Source organism: Protopterus annectens, chromosome 10.part0, assembly GCF_019279795.1.
Source record: "Protopterus annectens isolate FY-2018-M chromosome 10.part0, PAN1.0, whole genome shotgun sequence".
NCBI lineage: Eukaryota > Metazoa > Chordata > Ceratodontiformes > Protopteridae > Protopterus > Protopterus annectens.
The window spans coordinates 1725349837-1725368769 of NC_056744.1; the positions used below are offsets into that span (position 1 = coordinate 1725349837).

Sequence of the window (18933 nt, forward strand, 5' to 3'; positions counted from 1 at the left end):
TGTGTGTGTGCGCTCCAGGTGTGTGCGTTGGCCAATGTGGAGTGGGTTTTGATTTTTCTAGTGTATGACATATCACAATGACAACTGTATCTGCATTACACATGTAAGGTAGCTGTGGGGCAAATTCATATACATACATGTGAACTCAAGTATTTCATAGGTGGGTACTCTGTTTTCTCCATGAACGCTTCTATTATCTTTTCCGGAGTGTGCTGGCGCTTTCCAGACCTTAGGTCACTTCTGTAAGCTTGTGACAAGCTTAACCACTGCAGTGATCCCTGGGCTACGTCTTCCATTTCACATCCAGTCATCATGGTTTCGACTGAAGAGTGTGAGTGAGGGTTTATGCTTGAGGTATATTTGAAACCTGTTTCAAAGCAAGCAAAGTCTGGCAAAGATGACTAATCATTATAGGTGTGCAACAACCTCTGTGGATCTGCATGCAAATCCTTTATTGCTTATGTGCTCCACAGAAGGATTTCCAAAACCCTGTGATTATCAAAGGAGAGATGACTTAACACATGGCTCTATGTATACATTAGTACCTGTCCCACATTTTGGGGGCTACTACCTATGTGGTACTCTGGGGATACTTTGTTTTCTAGAAGTGGATAACTATGCTTTCTTTGGCTTATAGCTTTACAACATGTGTTTGACACCAGGTATCTGTCTATATGTTACCCTTTTGGAGGATGTGTGTGTCATCTGGAGAATAAAGTAAAGTATAGCCCACAGTATGCATTGTCATCAAACGTGGGCAGACATATCCCTACTGTGTTTGCTTGTACCTAGAAAGCTATATGCCAAACAGGAGTGGTCCCAGGACTGAGTGCAGGTGAATACCACTTGTTACTGGCATAGAATAGTACATGGAGGCTGAAAATGTTACTGTGTGTCCTACATCTGTCCATCAGTTGTCAAGCCATCATCTAACAATTGTTTATGGTCAGTCTGTTGTGGTTATGTATAATACCAGTATGTGGGATGGGTATGAATTGCTGGTAAGCTATAGCTTGGCTGTGTTGACCTCCCCTCCCTCACCTATAGCCTTGTTGACTGGCTTGAAGTCTACTAGGTGTAGGAGCCATGATCTGGCCTTTAGAGAACCTATGTGGGTATGGTGCAGTGTTTCAGGTTCATAATGTCTCTGTTATTGAGTTCCATAATGCTGTGCTCCATAGCCTTCCAGATAACATTGGTCTGGCTTACAGAGTGAGAGTTTCCAGGACCTGTTGTAGTTCTACCCTTAATCAGTTTATGTTAACATTTGCATTGGGTGTGACAAGGGTGGACAGGTTTAAGAATAAGTATATTAGAGGGTCAGGCCAGGTTTGAAGGTTAGCAGACCATGCCAGATAGGCAGGATTAAGTTGGTTTGTACATGTGCTGAGGAGGGATGCAAAGTATATTGTGAAATAGATGCTAAGGATGAAGCCGCCAGGTAACAGGAAAAGAGGAATGCCTAAGATGAGGTTTATGGCTGTGGTGAGAGAGGACCACGCAGGTGGATGGTGTGATAGCGCAAGATGCAGAGGGCAGGAAGAAATTATGTACTGTGGCGACCCCTAATGGGAGCATCCGAAAGGAGAAGAAGACGTAGTTCAACCCTTGTGGACTGTGAACACCATTACCGTGTGTCATTCCACAAGTATAAAACCTGTATAGAGGCTGCATCTGGACAGAGTGTTTAGATGAGTGGTGACTTCATAAGTCAGCTTGTGTATGACATAGCCAGGGACACTGTCCAGTACCATTGCCACTGTGGTGTGTACTTTGTTAAAGAGATGTTTTAACTAGAGTGTCTGTGAATCATCAGGTTTTACATTCTTCAGGTCTGGAAATGTGGCCCTTGTGTAATGACATGGTGGTGAAATCCGCATTCAAACTGTCTGACAAGGAATTGGTAATGTCAGTCAGATAAGTGTACTTTGTGACCATTACATTAACTGTGACTCGATCTGAGATTTCCCCTGTAGATTATGAACAACACTGAAGAAAGCTTTAGCGTTGTCTTTGGAATCCTTGCCATTTTGCATTTTGAAGCTTGCCTTGTATGTTTATTGAGGGATTGTATTTTCCCAATGATACTGACCAGAGGGGTTATCCCTTCTTGGTATGTAACTCTTTTTTGGTACAACTTCACACCTTCTATTATATATTTAGTTTATGGCAGGGGTCCATGAGACTAATGCACTTTTACTGTATAAGTGAGAATTTCTTGCGTTTGTGATAGCACGGTCCATACAACCATGTAGGTGAACAGTCTGCATTAATAAAGGATTATGCAGCTGGGACAGTGTTAACCTTAGTAATGCAAACCAATGACAGATAGCAACAACAGCATCCCCCACAGCACAGTGTCAACCCGTGTCATACACACACATGTACTTAAGTTCCAAAATATGTGTAGTACAATGCATACTGGCCACCAACAGAAAGTATTGAGTGTTAACACTGGCCAATACAGCGCATGTCACCCTGCCCATGTGTCCAATATGCATGTACATGCAGACAGTGTACCTCCACCATGTTCACAAATGTACACCTGCAAACCTGTGCTGCACACACCCCACACTTACTGTCCACTGTATAACACATGCTGACACAACTACACACATCAGCCAAGTGGCACATGGGCAAACAAAACACAATTGGAATAAACACTAGTGGAAACAATACAACATTGCTAATTACAGCTTTAATGCACCATGCCTGCTCAGCTACACCTTCAAGGATATCATTACACTTTACTGCTGACAACATGCTACACATTCAACCATTGCTAAACTTTATTAAAGTCACCCTGTGCATCAGCACCATGTTAGCCTGTTCCTGCATCAATGTTACAGATGACAGCAGGTGGCACAGGTTTCATCATAAGCACAGGGTGTGTTGTTGGTTTGCCAGAGGCCTACACTGAACCATACAATCAACATGTGTGTGTGTGAGTGGGCCATGAGTACTGTTATGGGCCAATGTTGATGTAATGTGTGTGGGTATGTGTTTGCCTTAGGTTTCTGGTTTATGTGTGTGTGTCTGCATGCACACAGTTCCACCACGTGGCTGCCATATACGGGGATTTGTGAGACAGCTACAGACTGTACCTGGCAGGCTTTACAGATCACCATCTCTGGCCATGGATATGGAACCTGTGCCTGGCAGGGGTGCTACAGACAGTATCAGGTACTAATCCAGACTGGGTTCTACCCGAAGAGGATGACATATGTCCTCTGGATCCAGGTCCCTGCTGGGACTGGCCAAAGCCACGTGCACGTGGTCTTCTAGGACGGTCTATGGACAGCCCCCCCAACATTGCTGGGGCTGGTACTGGCACTACGGGAGCGGCTGCGACTTGCTGGATGTCCACGGCAACCTCCAGCTGCTGATGTTGCTGCATACATCCACGTCGATGTCTCAACCGTCCCGCACTGTCCTGACACATGGACATGATATTGTGGAGGACATCCAATGTCACATCCCAATGTCTATCAATGACCTCAGTGTAATTACGTATGGCACCTGCTAGATCATGGATACGGTCATTTACAGAGGTGTTATGAGCCCACTGTGCCCTTAGTTCCTGTCTGGTGTACCACTGCATTCGTGTCTGTGCCTCCATGACAGCCTGGAACATGTGTGTGATAGAAAGAGGTGTGGCACGTCTGCCAGGGGCATGATGACCAGCAGTGCTCTGACGAGAACCCCTGGGCATCTGCCTATGTGGTACCGTTTCAGACATCTGGCTATGGCTGCTGTGTCCTGATACATTTGCCATAGATACCACACTGTCCTGGCCAGTGCCAACTGTACACTGTCCCTCAGCTAAGGGCAATGGTGATGATGGATGTACAGGCAGTATGACTGTGCGCATGGATGGGGTGGACACTTGTGTACTGTCAAATGGTGGCCCAACAACAGACCCTGACAAACCTGCCTGTGCCTCAAAACACCTATACTCATGATCAATGTCTGTCTCTGTGACATCAGGTTCCCTTCTGTACTGAACCAGCCCCACCTCGGCACCTGTGAGAGGAAAACAGGAATCACACTTTAAGACTTGAACATGATGTCAGACCACATGCGCACATGCACACACACAAAAATACACTCCTCCCTAAAGCAGACACACAACACCAGTAATCTCAAAACATACACAATAGCAGGTGATGGTGGGGTACAGTATCACAAGCAAAACAGGCATATCACACATGTCAGCATGCAGGACATGTGTTGCTCAACAGCATGCAGTGCAAGTGTAGACAGTCCTTGTTACTAACAGTATACATGGCTTTGATGCATGTGTTTTGTTATTAGGTGATGTGCCTCCCCCTGGAACACAATGCATATATGGACACAACATTGTTGTGCAGGTATTCAAAACTATGTAATGTACTGTGCACCATAACAAACAAGTGTACATACCATGGTTGGATGTGTATGTGTGTGTCAGATAGGTATCCAATGCTGACTACAGCCTCTGTGTCCTTAGCAAATAATTGTAGACACATTTTTATCACATGCATGATGAGAATTTACACAACATTGTCAGTGGCGCATGGATAATTGATGGAATACCATTCGGCCACATACCAAATATACGGTACTTATGGTGAGTGTAGATCATATTGTGGACATGCTAGTGTCATCCATGACATGGCATACTAAAACACAACTGCATATTTAAACACTACGCATACCCAATGTGTGTCATATGACCTAGCCACTCAATAGCATTGCAAGACATATGTGTCAGTTGTGCAAATGGTGATTGGTATGCATATTGTTTAGAGGTGCATATGTGGGCACACACACAACATTAAGGTGTATAGCAATGAAAGCTATGTGTAGTACTGTGGTTACAATAACTGGATGAGGTATAGTACCATAGGCCATCAACATGAAGCATCATGTGGTCACTCAAGGCTACAAATGTTTCCCAAACCAGCACTAGTCATGCTGTACCAGAACTGTACTACCTTGGCTACATTCACCATTTCACAACCAGTTGTTACATGAGTTTGTAAGGAGGCCAATAAGGAGCATTCACTGACATGAATGTGTAGTGTGTTGCAGAGTGCCTAAATGTCCCATGATAGGCCTCTGCCCCTCAGGTATATTATGTGTAATGTGTGGATGAGATTTTGGATACTGGAGTGTGTCTTTACAGAGGGTTTGGGAATCCTTTATGTGTAGCATGTTAAAATGCTCTGTGTATAACATAGATGTGTATGTTATGTGCATGTTGAGTATCAACTGTGCCTAACCAATGGTCACTACAGTCTAGCCACATTTGTTTGAGATGGTCTGGGTATTGCATGTGTTTGAGGCAGTTAATCACATTAGTGAGATGTGTGTGGTCTTACACCAAACATGCACAGCATGCATTATGGGTAGGTGTGTTACATGTGTACATGGTCTATACCTTAACTATGACATGCACTTTTTATTTACAATAATAAATGTAGAACACACTCACCAGCATCTGTCCACTGCCTTGATGTCACCCGAGAGAGACCTACAAAGAGATGAGACAGTTTGTCAGTGGTCACAACTGTGGCATTGCTACTGTGTGTTTGCAATCTTACAGTACAACAACAGTTTACATTCACAGGGCTACAGATTATGTTCCAAATGATCAGTATTGCACAACAACAGGCTCCACATCTTTTAACGACACACTCCACATCTCACATATGCATGATCTACCAATACAGATAACAGTAGTCTACAGACATGCCATGTTACCTGCATGCTCCATGTGTGCTTGCTGGGTGGCTCCAACCTCCATCATGGTGTGTGTCTGCTGCTGTTGTTGTTGTTGGGCAGGTGCCACCAGGCTCAGGAGCAGCTCCTCCACTCTGGTGAGGGGGGAAAGGATATTAACACCACCTCCTGTTGCAAGCTGTTGTCTCCACACATCAGCAGCATGCTGACGGACATGTCTGAGAAGATCATTGCAGTGGTGGCGTACCTGCTCATATGTACCATTATACAGGCCTACTTCATTTACCCTGCGGACAATATCTTGCCACATTGCAGTACGCTCCTGCTGATCATGGCTGGTCCGTGAGAACATGAGACTGTAGTGCTGAATCATACTGGTAATTATGTCATCTTCAGCACTACTGTAACTGGGGTTCCTGCGATGTGTCATGATCCCTGGAAGACATAAATATGCCTGAGCAAGTCATATGGCACATTTAACATTATACAGTACAGATATCACTGAACTGCCATATATAGCAACCTATTAGCTAACCAAGAGTGAAACACTAATTACCACTTATCACTGCTCACCCCACAATTGCTTGGAAGTGCCTGGCTCACTCTCAATCTAATGAACCATGTTCTGCATAGCAACAAAATAAAATCCCTATACAAGACTACACAAGAGTACCTGGCACACTGTATGCAACACGATGCACCACCTAGTCACAGCAGATATACATCAAGCTGGTGTGTAAATAAATATATCATCCATCAGAATGAGTGTAAGGTCCAGTAAATGTATTACTATTATACCACACAACTTAATGGCAAAGCCGTGTCCAAAATATGTGCACAATTGGGAATATAGGTTGCATACTGCTGTAGTACATTATGAATGTTGCTAGATACGAAGTTACGTTTTACCACACATATGTCAAAGGACATGTTACAGACATACCCACACACACATCAGACATAATTACAGGACACAAAGGTATGACAACCCAGACAAGCTTTCAGTGTGTACTATACAGTACTGTTTATCAGTACTTACACAACCTTAATCTTGAGAAATGTAATCTGTGATGAATACAGGGACCACACAAAAGAGTGGATGCAAGCAATGTGGACATACACCATACTTTGCTGTACAGGCCCAGAGCTTCAAGTAGTACTACAGTACACACAGGATTTGGATTCAATATCAGTACCAATCAATAATCATAGATGTAGTGCTTTAGCCTCCAATGACACACCCTAATTAAAACCAAGGGACTTAATCGCACTGCATGCAATAGCACTTTTTCTGCCTAGCAACAGAATACACAGCTTTTGCTAGGATCAAAGCAAGGACCCATAATACCATGACATAAACAGTTTCCCACTAAGCTATCCCACAGATACATATCTTTGACGTACTCACAAACACACTGACCATCACAGTCAGTTAACAATACAGAGAATCTATTGCAACAAGTAGATGTAGGTGTGTATGAGTGTATATATATATATATATATATATATATATATATATATATACACATATATATATATATATATATATATACACACACACACATATATATATATATATATATATATATATATATATATATAAATATATATATATATATATATATATATATATATATATATATATATATATATATACATATATATATATATATATATATATATATATATATATATATATATATATATATATATATATATATATATATATATATATATATATATATATATATATATATATATATATATATATATATATATATATATATACATACATACACACACACACATACATATACACATCCATTGGTGTACAAATACATATATATGTAGGCACATATACATTTCACCTTTCGTAGTGAGAATATCAATTATACAAAGGATGTGAGGTGTACAGTAATGTAATAAAATCGCACAGACTTGGGATAAATGCTTTGAAGGCGTTCACAGCCCAGGTAGCTTTAGTAGGCCTCACTGGTTTCAACATTGCAAACCTGAACAAACCACCCACGGTGTTTAACCACCACATGTCATATACCAGCATTGTATGCCATCTTGTTTGGCACACACTAAAACCTACATACAAATATGCGCATACTAACCTTCACCAACATATATATCTCCACCCTTTACAAACAGTTGCAATATGTCCCCTGCTCTATGCACATATACAGATGTGAATATATATATGACACATATATATTTCTCCGTATGTGTGTGGCATACACACACAAGGTCCACACTGTAAGTCCCTGGACCTCACAGCTGAACTGTTGGGCCTTGCTGCAACACAAACAGGTGTTACATATGAACACACACTAACATTAGGGGGGTATATATGGCTACAAACGCTAGATAAGCATACTAGACTGCTACAGCAGTTGCCAATGCTAAGCTACACTTTAATATGACCATCATGCATGTGTTGTTCTGTCACGCCCATGTTTATATAATGTCAGCGCTAATCCCCCTAACAGCCATTGGCCACTATATTGTACAGAACACAGATAACATGGATCAGATCTTTGACATTTAATGCTGAGCTACACATTTCACACGCATGTCCCACTGCCCACAGGTACACACTGTATTTTCCATAGCAGTAGTTAAGCAGAACATCTATGCATAAATAAGTACTGCTGCCACGTTCACATTATGTAGACTATTCTTCAATAACATCTACTACATGCCAGTAAATACATATGTGTCACATACCTTTCCTTTGTATGATTTGGTAATATTTCTTTTTCCTTTTCTCTGTCTCTCTCTCTCTGTCAGTCTCTGCAATAGAGTGATTGAGTTTGTTGGCAGAGATTGCAGCCTGCTTTTGTAGGTATTTTCACATGAGCATGTGATGGTCTCTGCATCAATTAGTGGCCACCACTTGCTAACTGCATGCAGCCTGCTGCGTAGTAATTGCAATAATCACTGTTATAGCAACCCAGTAGTATAAATTGCTAACTCAGGTAGGCATGGCCCTTTCAGCTTTCCAAGATGGAAATCATCCTTGTTTGCTGTGGACATCATTGTTTAAGACAATAAGTTGGTATAGTTCTTATATCAGAAGCCAGGGGTGTAGCCAGAGATTTACATTTTGTTCTCAGACCTAATGTTGCTGCTTCCAGTACCCACTTGTCAAGTGTAGAAATGTACTCACCCCTCAAAATGCTACCCCAAGATACATGGAAAGATGTACTTTCTTTTCAACTTTTACAATTAACTGCCATACAAAGCTAATTATTGAGATGTATTCCTTTGGCACAAGAATTGTTTGTGAACTGCCTGTGAATATTCATTTACTCAGTTCTAAACAGTTTGTGCTTTTTTAGTGTTGACATTAGCACAAGCTGCTCAGAAAAACTGGACGTCAGTACTGTGAGTATGCTTACCTACATCCTTGGTAGACCCTGCACACACAGGTATATTCCACATTTGGGTAGGGGTGCAGAAGTACAGAGAGCGTAAGTATTATTGTGTGGATTTTATCTTGCTAGACTTACAGGGTTGCTGTGTACATGTTAGTTTATGAAAGCAAGTAGTCTGTCTGTGTAACTCCCAACTGTGGACCTATCCACATGGTAGCCAGAGAATAGCCTGTTATTTTTTGTCTGTGCATCACACAGGTCTTTTCAGCACTAGAGCAATGGCATTGTTACAGTTGGTTGCTACCAGTACATGGCTACATCCATTTGTATTTTAGTGTTGTATCCCTACATAAGGGTATGCTTCCGAAACTCCTTCCAAAGCTATTTGCACAGTGTGTAACAGCAGAAAGGCTGATATGCCTCTGTGTTTCTGCCTCTGCCAGACCTCTCAAACACTCAGGTACATATTTGAACAGACTCAGGGAAAAGAAAAGAAAAAGTCAGGGACACCTTTAAAATATTAGTGCCATTAAATTGAAACATTGAGAGAATCAGAGCATTTGAATTAATACACCTTTTCTGAAGTAAAATAAGTGTCTAACTCTTAATTATTGTCATTATTCATTAAGTGTAATTCACCACCTTTCTGGCCAAAGTCAGTAGTGTTCGGAGGGATTTAGAGGGACAGAGCTAAAAGTTGTGTCAAAATCAGGGACATCCCTGAAAATTAGGGATAGTTGGGAGGTATGGCATCTGCCCTACACAAATATGCCAGTGTTTGTCCTGCTGTGATACTGTGTGGGGTTGTAAAGTGATGGTGTAACATTACTTCCTGCTAGAATGGCTGCTTCTCTTATCACAGTCAGTAATATAATCCCACAACTGTTAGTAAAGATCCACAGAACAAGTTGTGTTGTATGGCATTCCTATTTTTCCTTTACATTCACTCATTCTGATGCAGGATATATTTATTTCAGCACCAACTTGTTGTATATCTACTGTGGCTTAGTGGTACTTCATGTTCTGTAATGTGTACAAGGCCTGGGGTTCGAGAATGACAGAGGTGTTTTATTTTGCTCCTGAGCAGAACAAGGGCCATCACATACAGAGTGACTAAGGCACTTTTAAGCAGTTATAAGTGGGTTTGCGCGGGTTTGAGCGATGCTTAGCAATGCTTAGCTAAGCGCAAACAAGCTCACACTTGCAGAAACCCGCTAACTACTGCTTAATAATGCTTACTCCAGCTAACCCCACGCTCATTTCTTTGAAATAAAAGAAAAATGGGGAGATAGGAAAGTGGTGAAAAAGGGGCACAAAGAGGGAACGACAGTATGGAAAGTAGCGTGGGATGTGCAGGATGGGTGTAGGGAAGGTCCATAGCTGCCCATTTCTTTAACAGCAACAGCTGTGCATATGGAATACATTTGGAGGTAGATATGAAACCTTCAACCCCTGAGAGAGGGGTGAGGACAAAAGTATGTTGTAATGCCAATTAAATTACATTTTATGTGTCCAGTGGACATGTGTGCAAAATGGGCAGCTATGTATGGGGCATAATTTTTTTTTGGGAGCACATTGCCCTTTTTTTTCAGGTGAGAGTGGAATGTGGGGTAGGGGAAGTAGGTATATTTGGGGAGGTAGGTTGGGGAGGTAAACAGACAAGACAAGCAAGATGCATATATGCGGTATATGACACGTGGTGGGTGAACACCTTTGACGGGGAGGGATGTTTGGAAATTGCAAGCCCATGAGCTCACAGATGGAAACAGTGGGACTGAGGTCCCCATCCACAAGCAGTCACCACTGCACCTTCACAGCCCAGAGGGTGGCTGTGCTGGGGCCTGTGTAGGAGGGGCAGGCTGACCCAGGAGTTGTGCCACTCGTGCCTCATGTTGGCGTAGAGGTTCCGCAACAGAATGTTCAATCTCTCTATGCACCACAGCCCAGACCATTCGAAGGGTGATAGGTGGCCCTCCTCTGCCCATGCTTGCATGGGGGCGAGCCCCATCCCCTGCAGTGCTTCCACTCGAAGGTGGCACAGGGCCAATGGAGGAGGAGGTCCCAGGCTGGGCACTGGACCTGCTGGTGCCAGGTGCCATGGCGAGCTGAGGTGGGTCTGCTGGGACCGGCCTTCCCATACGAACTATGTTTTGGAGGGTTTAATAAAGATATGGGTTAGTAACAGTCAACAGCATTCCCAATTAGTTATAACAGCATGCAGAAGTATTCCCATTAACCCAACACACAAGATTTTCAACAGCTGAAAAGCAAGCATAACACATGCATATATAGAACAATAGTGGACATTACAACAGCATGCAGGTTGAATTGATGGCAACAGGCCACCAATATTGCGGTATTTTAACAGGGCACATGCATAGAAATAAATGCAAATATTTATAAACCAATAGGACATATGTCCCAACAAATGTTTTGAGATTAGACATACTGATTGAGGTGTGAAATTGCATTTTTTATGCACATACAGTAGGGTGGAAAAGGATAGCTCAATTAACAACTTATATATCCTTCTAGTTTTCACTAAATTCCTATTAGCTGCAGTTATATGTCCCTTACAAGTATTATTACACTACCCAATGTCCTTATATTATGCAATTGGATTTTGCTAGATCATTATATACATGAGCTGCATCTTACATACAAACTTTCCAAGATGCAGATGTTACTGCTACATATTTTGAGAGTTGCTCTCACACACTACTGATAAGATGGTACACTGACAGCTCTACTTTCATATAATTATCTTGATATGTTCAGGTATCAGTTATATGTTAACACCTCCCTACATTTCTGGCAGCACACTGACATTTCTGAGGAACACAATACCGAGCTATGCATGTGCCAGATTAACCTGTACATGTTGAGCATGAAGCAACAGTTAAGGGCTATAAATATGCATAAAAGCTACTGGCACTCCCTTCATCCACGTTATATGGGCCTACCGAAGTGTGGGTTAACACTGCTTAATACAACAGTACTATCTGTAAAATGCAACAGTACAACAACATATCAAAGAAAATGACACAGACGCACTCCAGGAATTATACATTTATTAAAGGATTATTACACCTTTATTTATTGGGTTAAAACACTTTTTGAAGGCTCTCTCATTTATTTTATATAACAGTACATGCAGAATAATTACTAACCTGCCTGATGGCACAGCCTTTGCAACCTATCTTCATGGGCTTGCTGATTCATAGCCCGGACACCTGCAGCTGTGAAGTAAATGCAGTGATATTGAGACATACATATCCATAGTATAGACAAGCATAGCAATTCTTAACTACTTAATACAATGGCTACTTACTCAGTACTGGGGTATTGGGCATCGCACGGGACTCCTGGATCCACTGGTCCAGTTGATCCTCCTTACTTCGCTTCAGGTCAGAATAATGGTGCCTGACCTGATCACCAGTCCGAGGAACGCCAGTGGCACTGGTGAGATCACGAGCAAGACTGTTCCAGGCCACTGTTTTATATTGGGTGCCTTGGCACTGGCCCCGCAGGAGTCTTTCCTCATGATTGTGGACAAGGAGCCAAACCATTACTTTGGTCTCCTCAATGCCCCAGCGTTGCGCTTGAAATTGAGTGCCTTCTCCAACACCGGCCATGCTGACTACAGAAGGGAGCTACAACCAGTTAAGGCAAGTATTCCCGCCTGTGGAGCTTAAATATGCCTCATTTCCCACACTTATTTGTGATTAGCCAGTTTTGAAAAAACTCAGCTGTAGGCACACCTGCTTAGCTGATGTTGGCAATGTTTAATATTTCTTTAATAGATATGTGGCTGTTGAAAGTGCATGGTTATGAAATGCTGTCATGGCTTAGTGGTTACGCACTGTGACTATAGTGCACAGTATCCTGAGTTTGAGCCCTGTCACTGCTTTTTATTTTCCTACTGGCCAGACCTGAATGGTTAAGGTACAGTAAAGGAGGTGTGGCCGTGTTTAGCCAACTTTGCTCAACTTTGCCCGACGTTGGGCTGGTTAGCGCTGTGCGCAGCTACGCTCAAATACATTGTGCTTGTTAACGCGGTGCTCAGCTACGAGCAATTGGTTTTAAATATGCTAAATACTGCTAAAATGTGCTTAGCAGTGCTTTATATTGCTTAAAATAAATTACCATTTCACCTTCATATATATATATATATATATATATATATATATATATATATATATATATATATATATAATTCGTTCACTACTACATATAACTTTTGAATGCTTTTTACAAAACTTATACATGATAAATGTTGGAACAGAAAATGGAACGTGCAGTAGTGGGAATCGAACCGGGAATGCCTCCTCTTTGTGTGAAGGCTCTAACCATTATGCTACCGCTATTTTGCTTAATTTGCATATTTTTTTCTTATTATCCTCTTCGGTGTCTAAGCTGCTAACTGTAGCTAAGCAATGGGCAATCCCATGCAAACACGCGCAAATACAGGCAGCTATATCGGAAATAAACCAAAAAAAAAAAAATTTCTTTTAATTTTTAAATTTGTACGATGTTTAACATATGGGGGAGTGTAGTGTTACAATGTACACATGTGAACGGACTCACTCATGTAACTTGACATGTCTTGGGCTTTGTCAGTGCAGGGTGTGGATTTTTGGACTGCTCGGCAGTCCGACACGCCCCCTACACTCGTCCACGCACTGCTGTCTACTCTTAGACTGGCATTTCCGTGTAAGACTAATCTAGTCTTACATGGAAGATTAGTAAATCCTGGGGAGTGTTTTACACTGAAAGTCATAAATTGTATTTTACAACTTGTATTTTATGGTTCAGTTTTACTATCGAGAATAAAAGCTTTACAAATAAGTTATCTGATAGATAAAATATCTATTAATTTTTAATTTTGAAGGTTTAATGTTTAGATAAAATAAAACTATTTAACACTAAAACAGTTTATTTTTATTTTATATAATTCATATGTGATCATGTATTATTACCCGTAACATTTATTGAGGATATATTTGACTGTGAAACTGTATGACTTTAAAACACCTTTCAAGTCAGCTGGTATAATAAGATCATGTGACTGTTACATAAAATGTGAAGTTATGACATACATGCATTTTCTGAAGTCCAAAAGGAGAAAAGTGCTAAAAATTCTATTTAAATAATTATGTTCCATCTGTGAAGTTTTTCCTGTGACTTTACTCAATATGCCTATTGGTGTGTAATGTGCAGTGGTTGTCCTACACCAAGACAGCCCGCTGTCCATCTTAAAAGTCAAGGTGTAGTACTGAGTGCTCACTATTCAGGTAACCAGTGAAACAAAGTACAGGGCATACTTGTGCAACTGTCCATCTTACCTTCAAACTCTAGTAATGCAGGTCCTCCCTTTCAGGCCTTTCTGATTACATCCCACATGTCTATAACCTTACACTTACTTGTTACTCTGCCTCTGTGTGCCATTGACTGGTCACCATTCAGGTAACCAGTGTAAGTACAGGGCATACTTGTGAAACTTCCCATCTTATCTTACTTCAAACTCTAGTAATGCAGGGCCTCCCTTTCAGACCTGATTACTGTCCATCTTAAAAGTCAAGGTGTAGTACTGAGTGCTCACTATTCAGGTAACCAGTGAAACAAAGTACAGGGCATACTTGTGCAACTGTCCATCTTACCTTCAAACTCTAGTAATGCAGGGCCTCCCTTTCAGGCCTTTCTGATTACATCCCACATGTCTATATCCTTACACTTACTTGTTACTCTGCCTCTGTGTGTCATTGACTGGTCACCATTCAGGTAACCAGTGTAAGTACAGGGCATACTTGTGAAACTGTCCATCTTAACTTCAAACTCTAGTAATGCAGGGCCTCCCTTTCAGGCCTTTCTGATTACATCCCACATGTCTATAACCTTACACTTACTTGTTACTCTGCCTCTGTGTGCCATTGACTGGTCACCATTCAGGTAACCAGTGTAAGTACAGGGCATACTTGTGAAACTGCCCATCTTACCTTCAAACTCTAGTAATGCAGGGCCTCCCTTTCAGGCCTGATTACATCCCACATATCTATATCCTTACACTTACTTGTTACTCTGCCTCTGTGTGTCATTGACTGGTCACCATTCAGGTAACCAGTGTAAGTACGGGACATACTTGTGAAACTGCCCATCTTACCTTCAAACTCTAGTAATGCAGGGCCTCCCTTTCAGGCCTTTCTGATTACATCCCACATATCTATTATCCTTACACTTACTTGTTACTCTGCCTCTGTGTGTCATCATTGTACGGACTGAGACACATGAAAATTGTTCAGGACCAGTGATTTTATGCTATGAACCACATAAACATCTGACAGCCCCAGGGTGGGTGTAAAGTGACAAATCTGTACGTGGGGCTGGTGAGCTACTGGGATCCAAAGCAGGAACTGGAGGAAAACTGGAGCTGCAGGTCTACACCAGAAGCTCTGCCTTGAGTGCTCTGTGAGTGCATAGGGCAGAGCAGAGCAGTTTAGTATATTCACTACAATCTTGCAGAAATAGGTTTGATTCCCAAAATATCCACCTTCCTAATGCATGATACTAGACCCCTTTGTCATTTGTGAAAGTGGCCAAATATATCTAACAGGTTTTAAAATGTAAATAAACAGTACATTATAAACATAAAGAAATAATTATTTCATAAGAGCGACTGCTGGATCTTTGGATTATTACTTTCTTGAGACAAAAGAGAGAATATTCAGTATTTCATAGGGCAGTACACATTTACCAAGAGATTGCTTTTTCATGTAAAAGAACAAATGGATACACCTGACAGGATATAGAGAAGAATATGAAAAGGTGCAATTAATAGAAATTTAATTTACAACATTGTCATACACAGCATAACCCACTGAAAGAAACAATTACATTGAAAACTAGATGATGTTGCAACTATGTGAGGTATGCCCCTAAAAGGATGGAGAAAGATTATTCACGACTCTATAGATTTGTTATAGAATGGTATTAACATAGCTGTCATGACATCTGAAGTTAAAAGGTGGCAAAGATCTTTCCCCAGTACAATGCGTACATTTCTGAATGATTGATCTTGTTTCTTCCTCACAGTTCCATGTTCAGGATTCAATTCTGCCCAACATCTATGGTTAGTGTGGAGTTTGATATGCTTGTCCTACATCTTATTAATTTTCTCAGAGAACTCAGACTTCACTCTGCTTCATAAAAAATATGTTGATTGAACAGGTTTCTATAAACTGCACACCTGGATCCATATTCATTAGCCACTGTGGTCCTGGTCATGGCTAAAAACGGCCTACAATGGACCAGATCACTTATCAAAGAGTTGACACACCTTGACACAGCATTTTAATAGGACACCCCTACTTCTCACAATAAAGATCTACCTAAAGAGGATAGAACCACACTTACCTACTGAAATCAGTGTTTCATAGTTCTGCACCATCACTTCTCTGTGAAGCTCCTTGTCTTGTTTTCTTAACATCTTCCACTCTTCTTCTGAGAAAGTGACAGCAACATCCTCAAAGGTTTCTGGAATCTGTAAAGAGATGAATTGTGTGGTTCATTTTTTTCATTTACTGCTAATGACAAACGGTGCCATTTTCAACAGGAAACATTAGCATTTGCCATTAGAAGGGACATTCTTATGCTAAAACTACAACAGTGTTCCTACATTAAGAGTCAAGTCCCCCTTCATTCTAATGAGTATAGACAGACACACCATTTCAGTAGTTCTGAAGGGTAATACTTACAGAGAAAAGAAAACAGCAGGAGTCTTTTTAATGCAAATTCAACAGAAATGGGAGGTTGATATTTGGCTGATTGAGTTTAATAAATGAGAAAATATGATAGGAAAAATGCCATCATAAAGGCAAATGAGTGTAGCAAGCTATCTATATACCAGGGATTACAATTTCTTTTAAAAGTGGGTTTGCCATGTGCTCTGTTGGAATAAAGGAGGAACACCAAGCAAAGGAGTCCAAGAACAGATAGTTAAACCGCCCATTGCTGGGCACGTCAACAACTGATGGTAGGAAATGAGCGATTGGGATGGTCAATCTATCCTTGAGATGAACTGATCAAGGACAGGAGTAACGTCATGAAGTCAGGAAGAAGAAAGCTCTTCTTCATCCCTGAAGAAAAAAATAATTTCTCGCCTTCTAAATTTTTATAAGTTCACTTCATTTAATCATTTACACAGCCACACAGCTGAGACTTGTAAAAACAAATGAATACTGGCCTCAGTATTGAATGACTACTGCTGGCACTGCATTGCTGGCACTCCATTTCTGCTTGATCAGCACTGTCCCATCATGGTCACTAACAAGTTGTACCTGGGACAGCGGTCACCTTCACCCCATCCTAGCCATGGATCAAATTAAGCTACAAGGACACAGGTCCATTTTGTGCACCTGCTGACTTAAGGTGATAAAGGAATAGAAGAGCAGACATTTACCTTTTCCACTTGTGCAACTAAGGATTTCTGAAGTTTGTAGGTTAAAAATAACTCTCCCCTCCATTCTACTTTTCCACAGGACAAGTTCAGCAATGAGGAATGAATGGGAATCAGCAAAAAAAAAAAAAAAAAACTATATTAAGGAAAATCAATTAGGACTGCATGACATGATTCAGAAACTGGAATCTGGAGGGGAACTTAGGAGAACAGTGGGGAGCAGTGGGACCATGATGGAGTGAGGGGTGGAAACATGAGAGTGGACATAAAATGTAGTGACTGGGGTAGCAGTATGGTTGAAGAAGCTATTAGGAGACAGCTGCATAAAACAAACAGGAAGGTTATACGAAGTGGTCTGGGATATCAGTCAGGGTTTAGGGGAGAAAGATACCTAATCTGAGGTAGAAGATTGAGTGGTCTGGATTAATGTAAGGGCAATACAATAGTTAAGGAAATTAATTTAGTGGTCAGTGATAGAAGTATGCATGGAGTGGCCAATGAGATGGGGGTATAAGGGGAACTGATGGTAACAGCTGTGGGGAGAGCCTATCCAAACACAAGCATCTGATGATTCCAGATGTTAGCTACACTGGTGAATAACGGCAGCAATCTGGTTAGTGAGGAGAGAGACAGAATGAAATATCGACAATAATAGGTACATGCAGCATATAAAACCATAGTATAAAACTAATTCTAAGGGGTAATAGTCTGCCCATTTCAAGGGCTGTAGCAGTTTCTTTTATGCTTGCTTCCACGTGTGCAAACGGTTTGATGCTGAGCAGAACATTTGGCAACATCCATAGTCATTGCACTTGGGCATAGCGGGACTTTGCACTAGCTGTGCCCAAGCACAGCTTAGTTACAATGTAGGACAACTTCACTTAGACACAGCTACTTTAGTAAGCTTGTAAAAATAGTAGTAAATGATAAAGTAATGAGATGTAAATCAGGAATGGCTGTAATCTGTGTGATGATCTTATCTAAACAATGCCTCTTCCTGCCTGCTTCCAATTCACTGTAACTTTTTTGTGTGTTCCTGCACTGTGCACAAATACCTTACAAACAGGAAGTCATGCCGTTTCTACCTTTGTAATCTGTGAAGATGCTTGCAGTAACTGCTACCTTGGGTATTTCCTGCGGAGAACTGCTTGCCCTTACCAAAACTAGCAGTGCTTGATGGTCAAGAATGTCAAGACATTTTTTATTTATTTAACATTTGTTTACTGAGAAAGTCCAACTTGGAACAAAGCCAATTTTCAGTGGAGACCTGGGGGAAAAATGCTCCAGACGCATGTCTTTGTAACGTAGGAGGAAACTGGAGCACACGGTGGAAACCGACACAAACACAGGGAGAACATGCACACTCCTCAGAGA

The 18933-nt window shown here is 41.3% G+C and overlaps 1 protein-coding gene across 2 annotated transcripts in view; it reads right to left on the reverse strand.

Annotated features, from left to right (window-relative positions):
• The window catches only part of LOC122813965 (zinc finger protein 182-like), a 393265-nt gene that overhangs the window by 213748 nt on the left and 160584 nt on the right, over positions 1 to 18933 (reverse strand). For both annotated transcript variants that reach the window (XM_044086519.1, XM_044086518.1), the window contains one exon: positions 16518 to 16644. In XM_044086519.1, coding sequence (XP_043942454.1) covers positions 16518 to 16644 — 127 coding nt within the window. The remainder of the gene's footprint in view (positions 1 to 16517; positions 16645 to 18933) is intronic.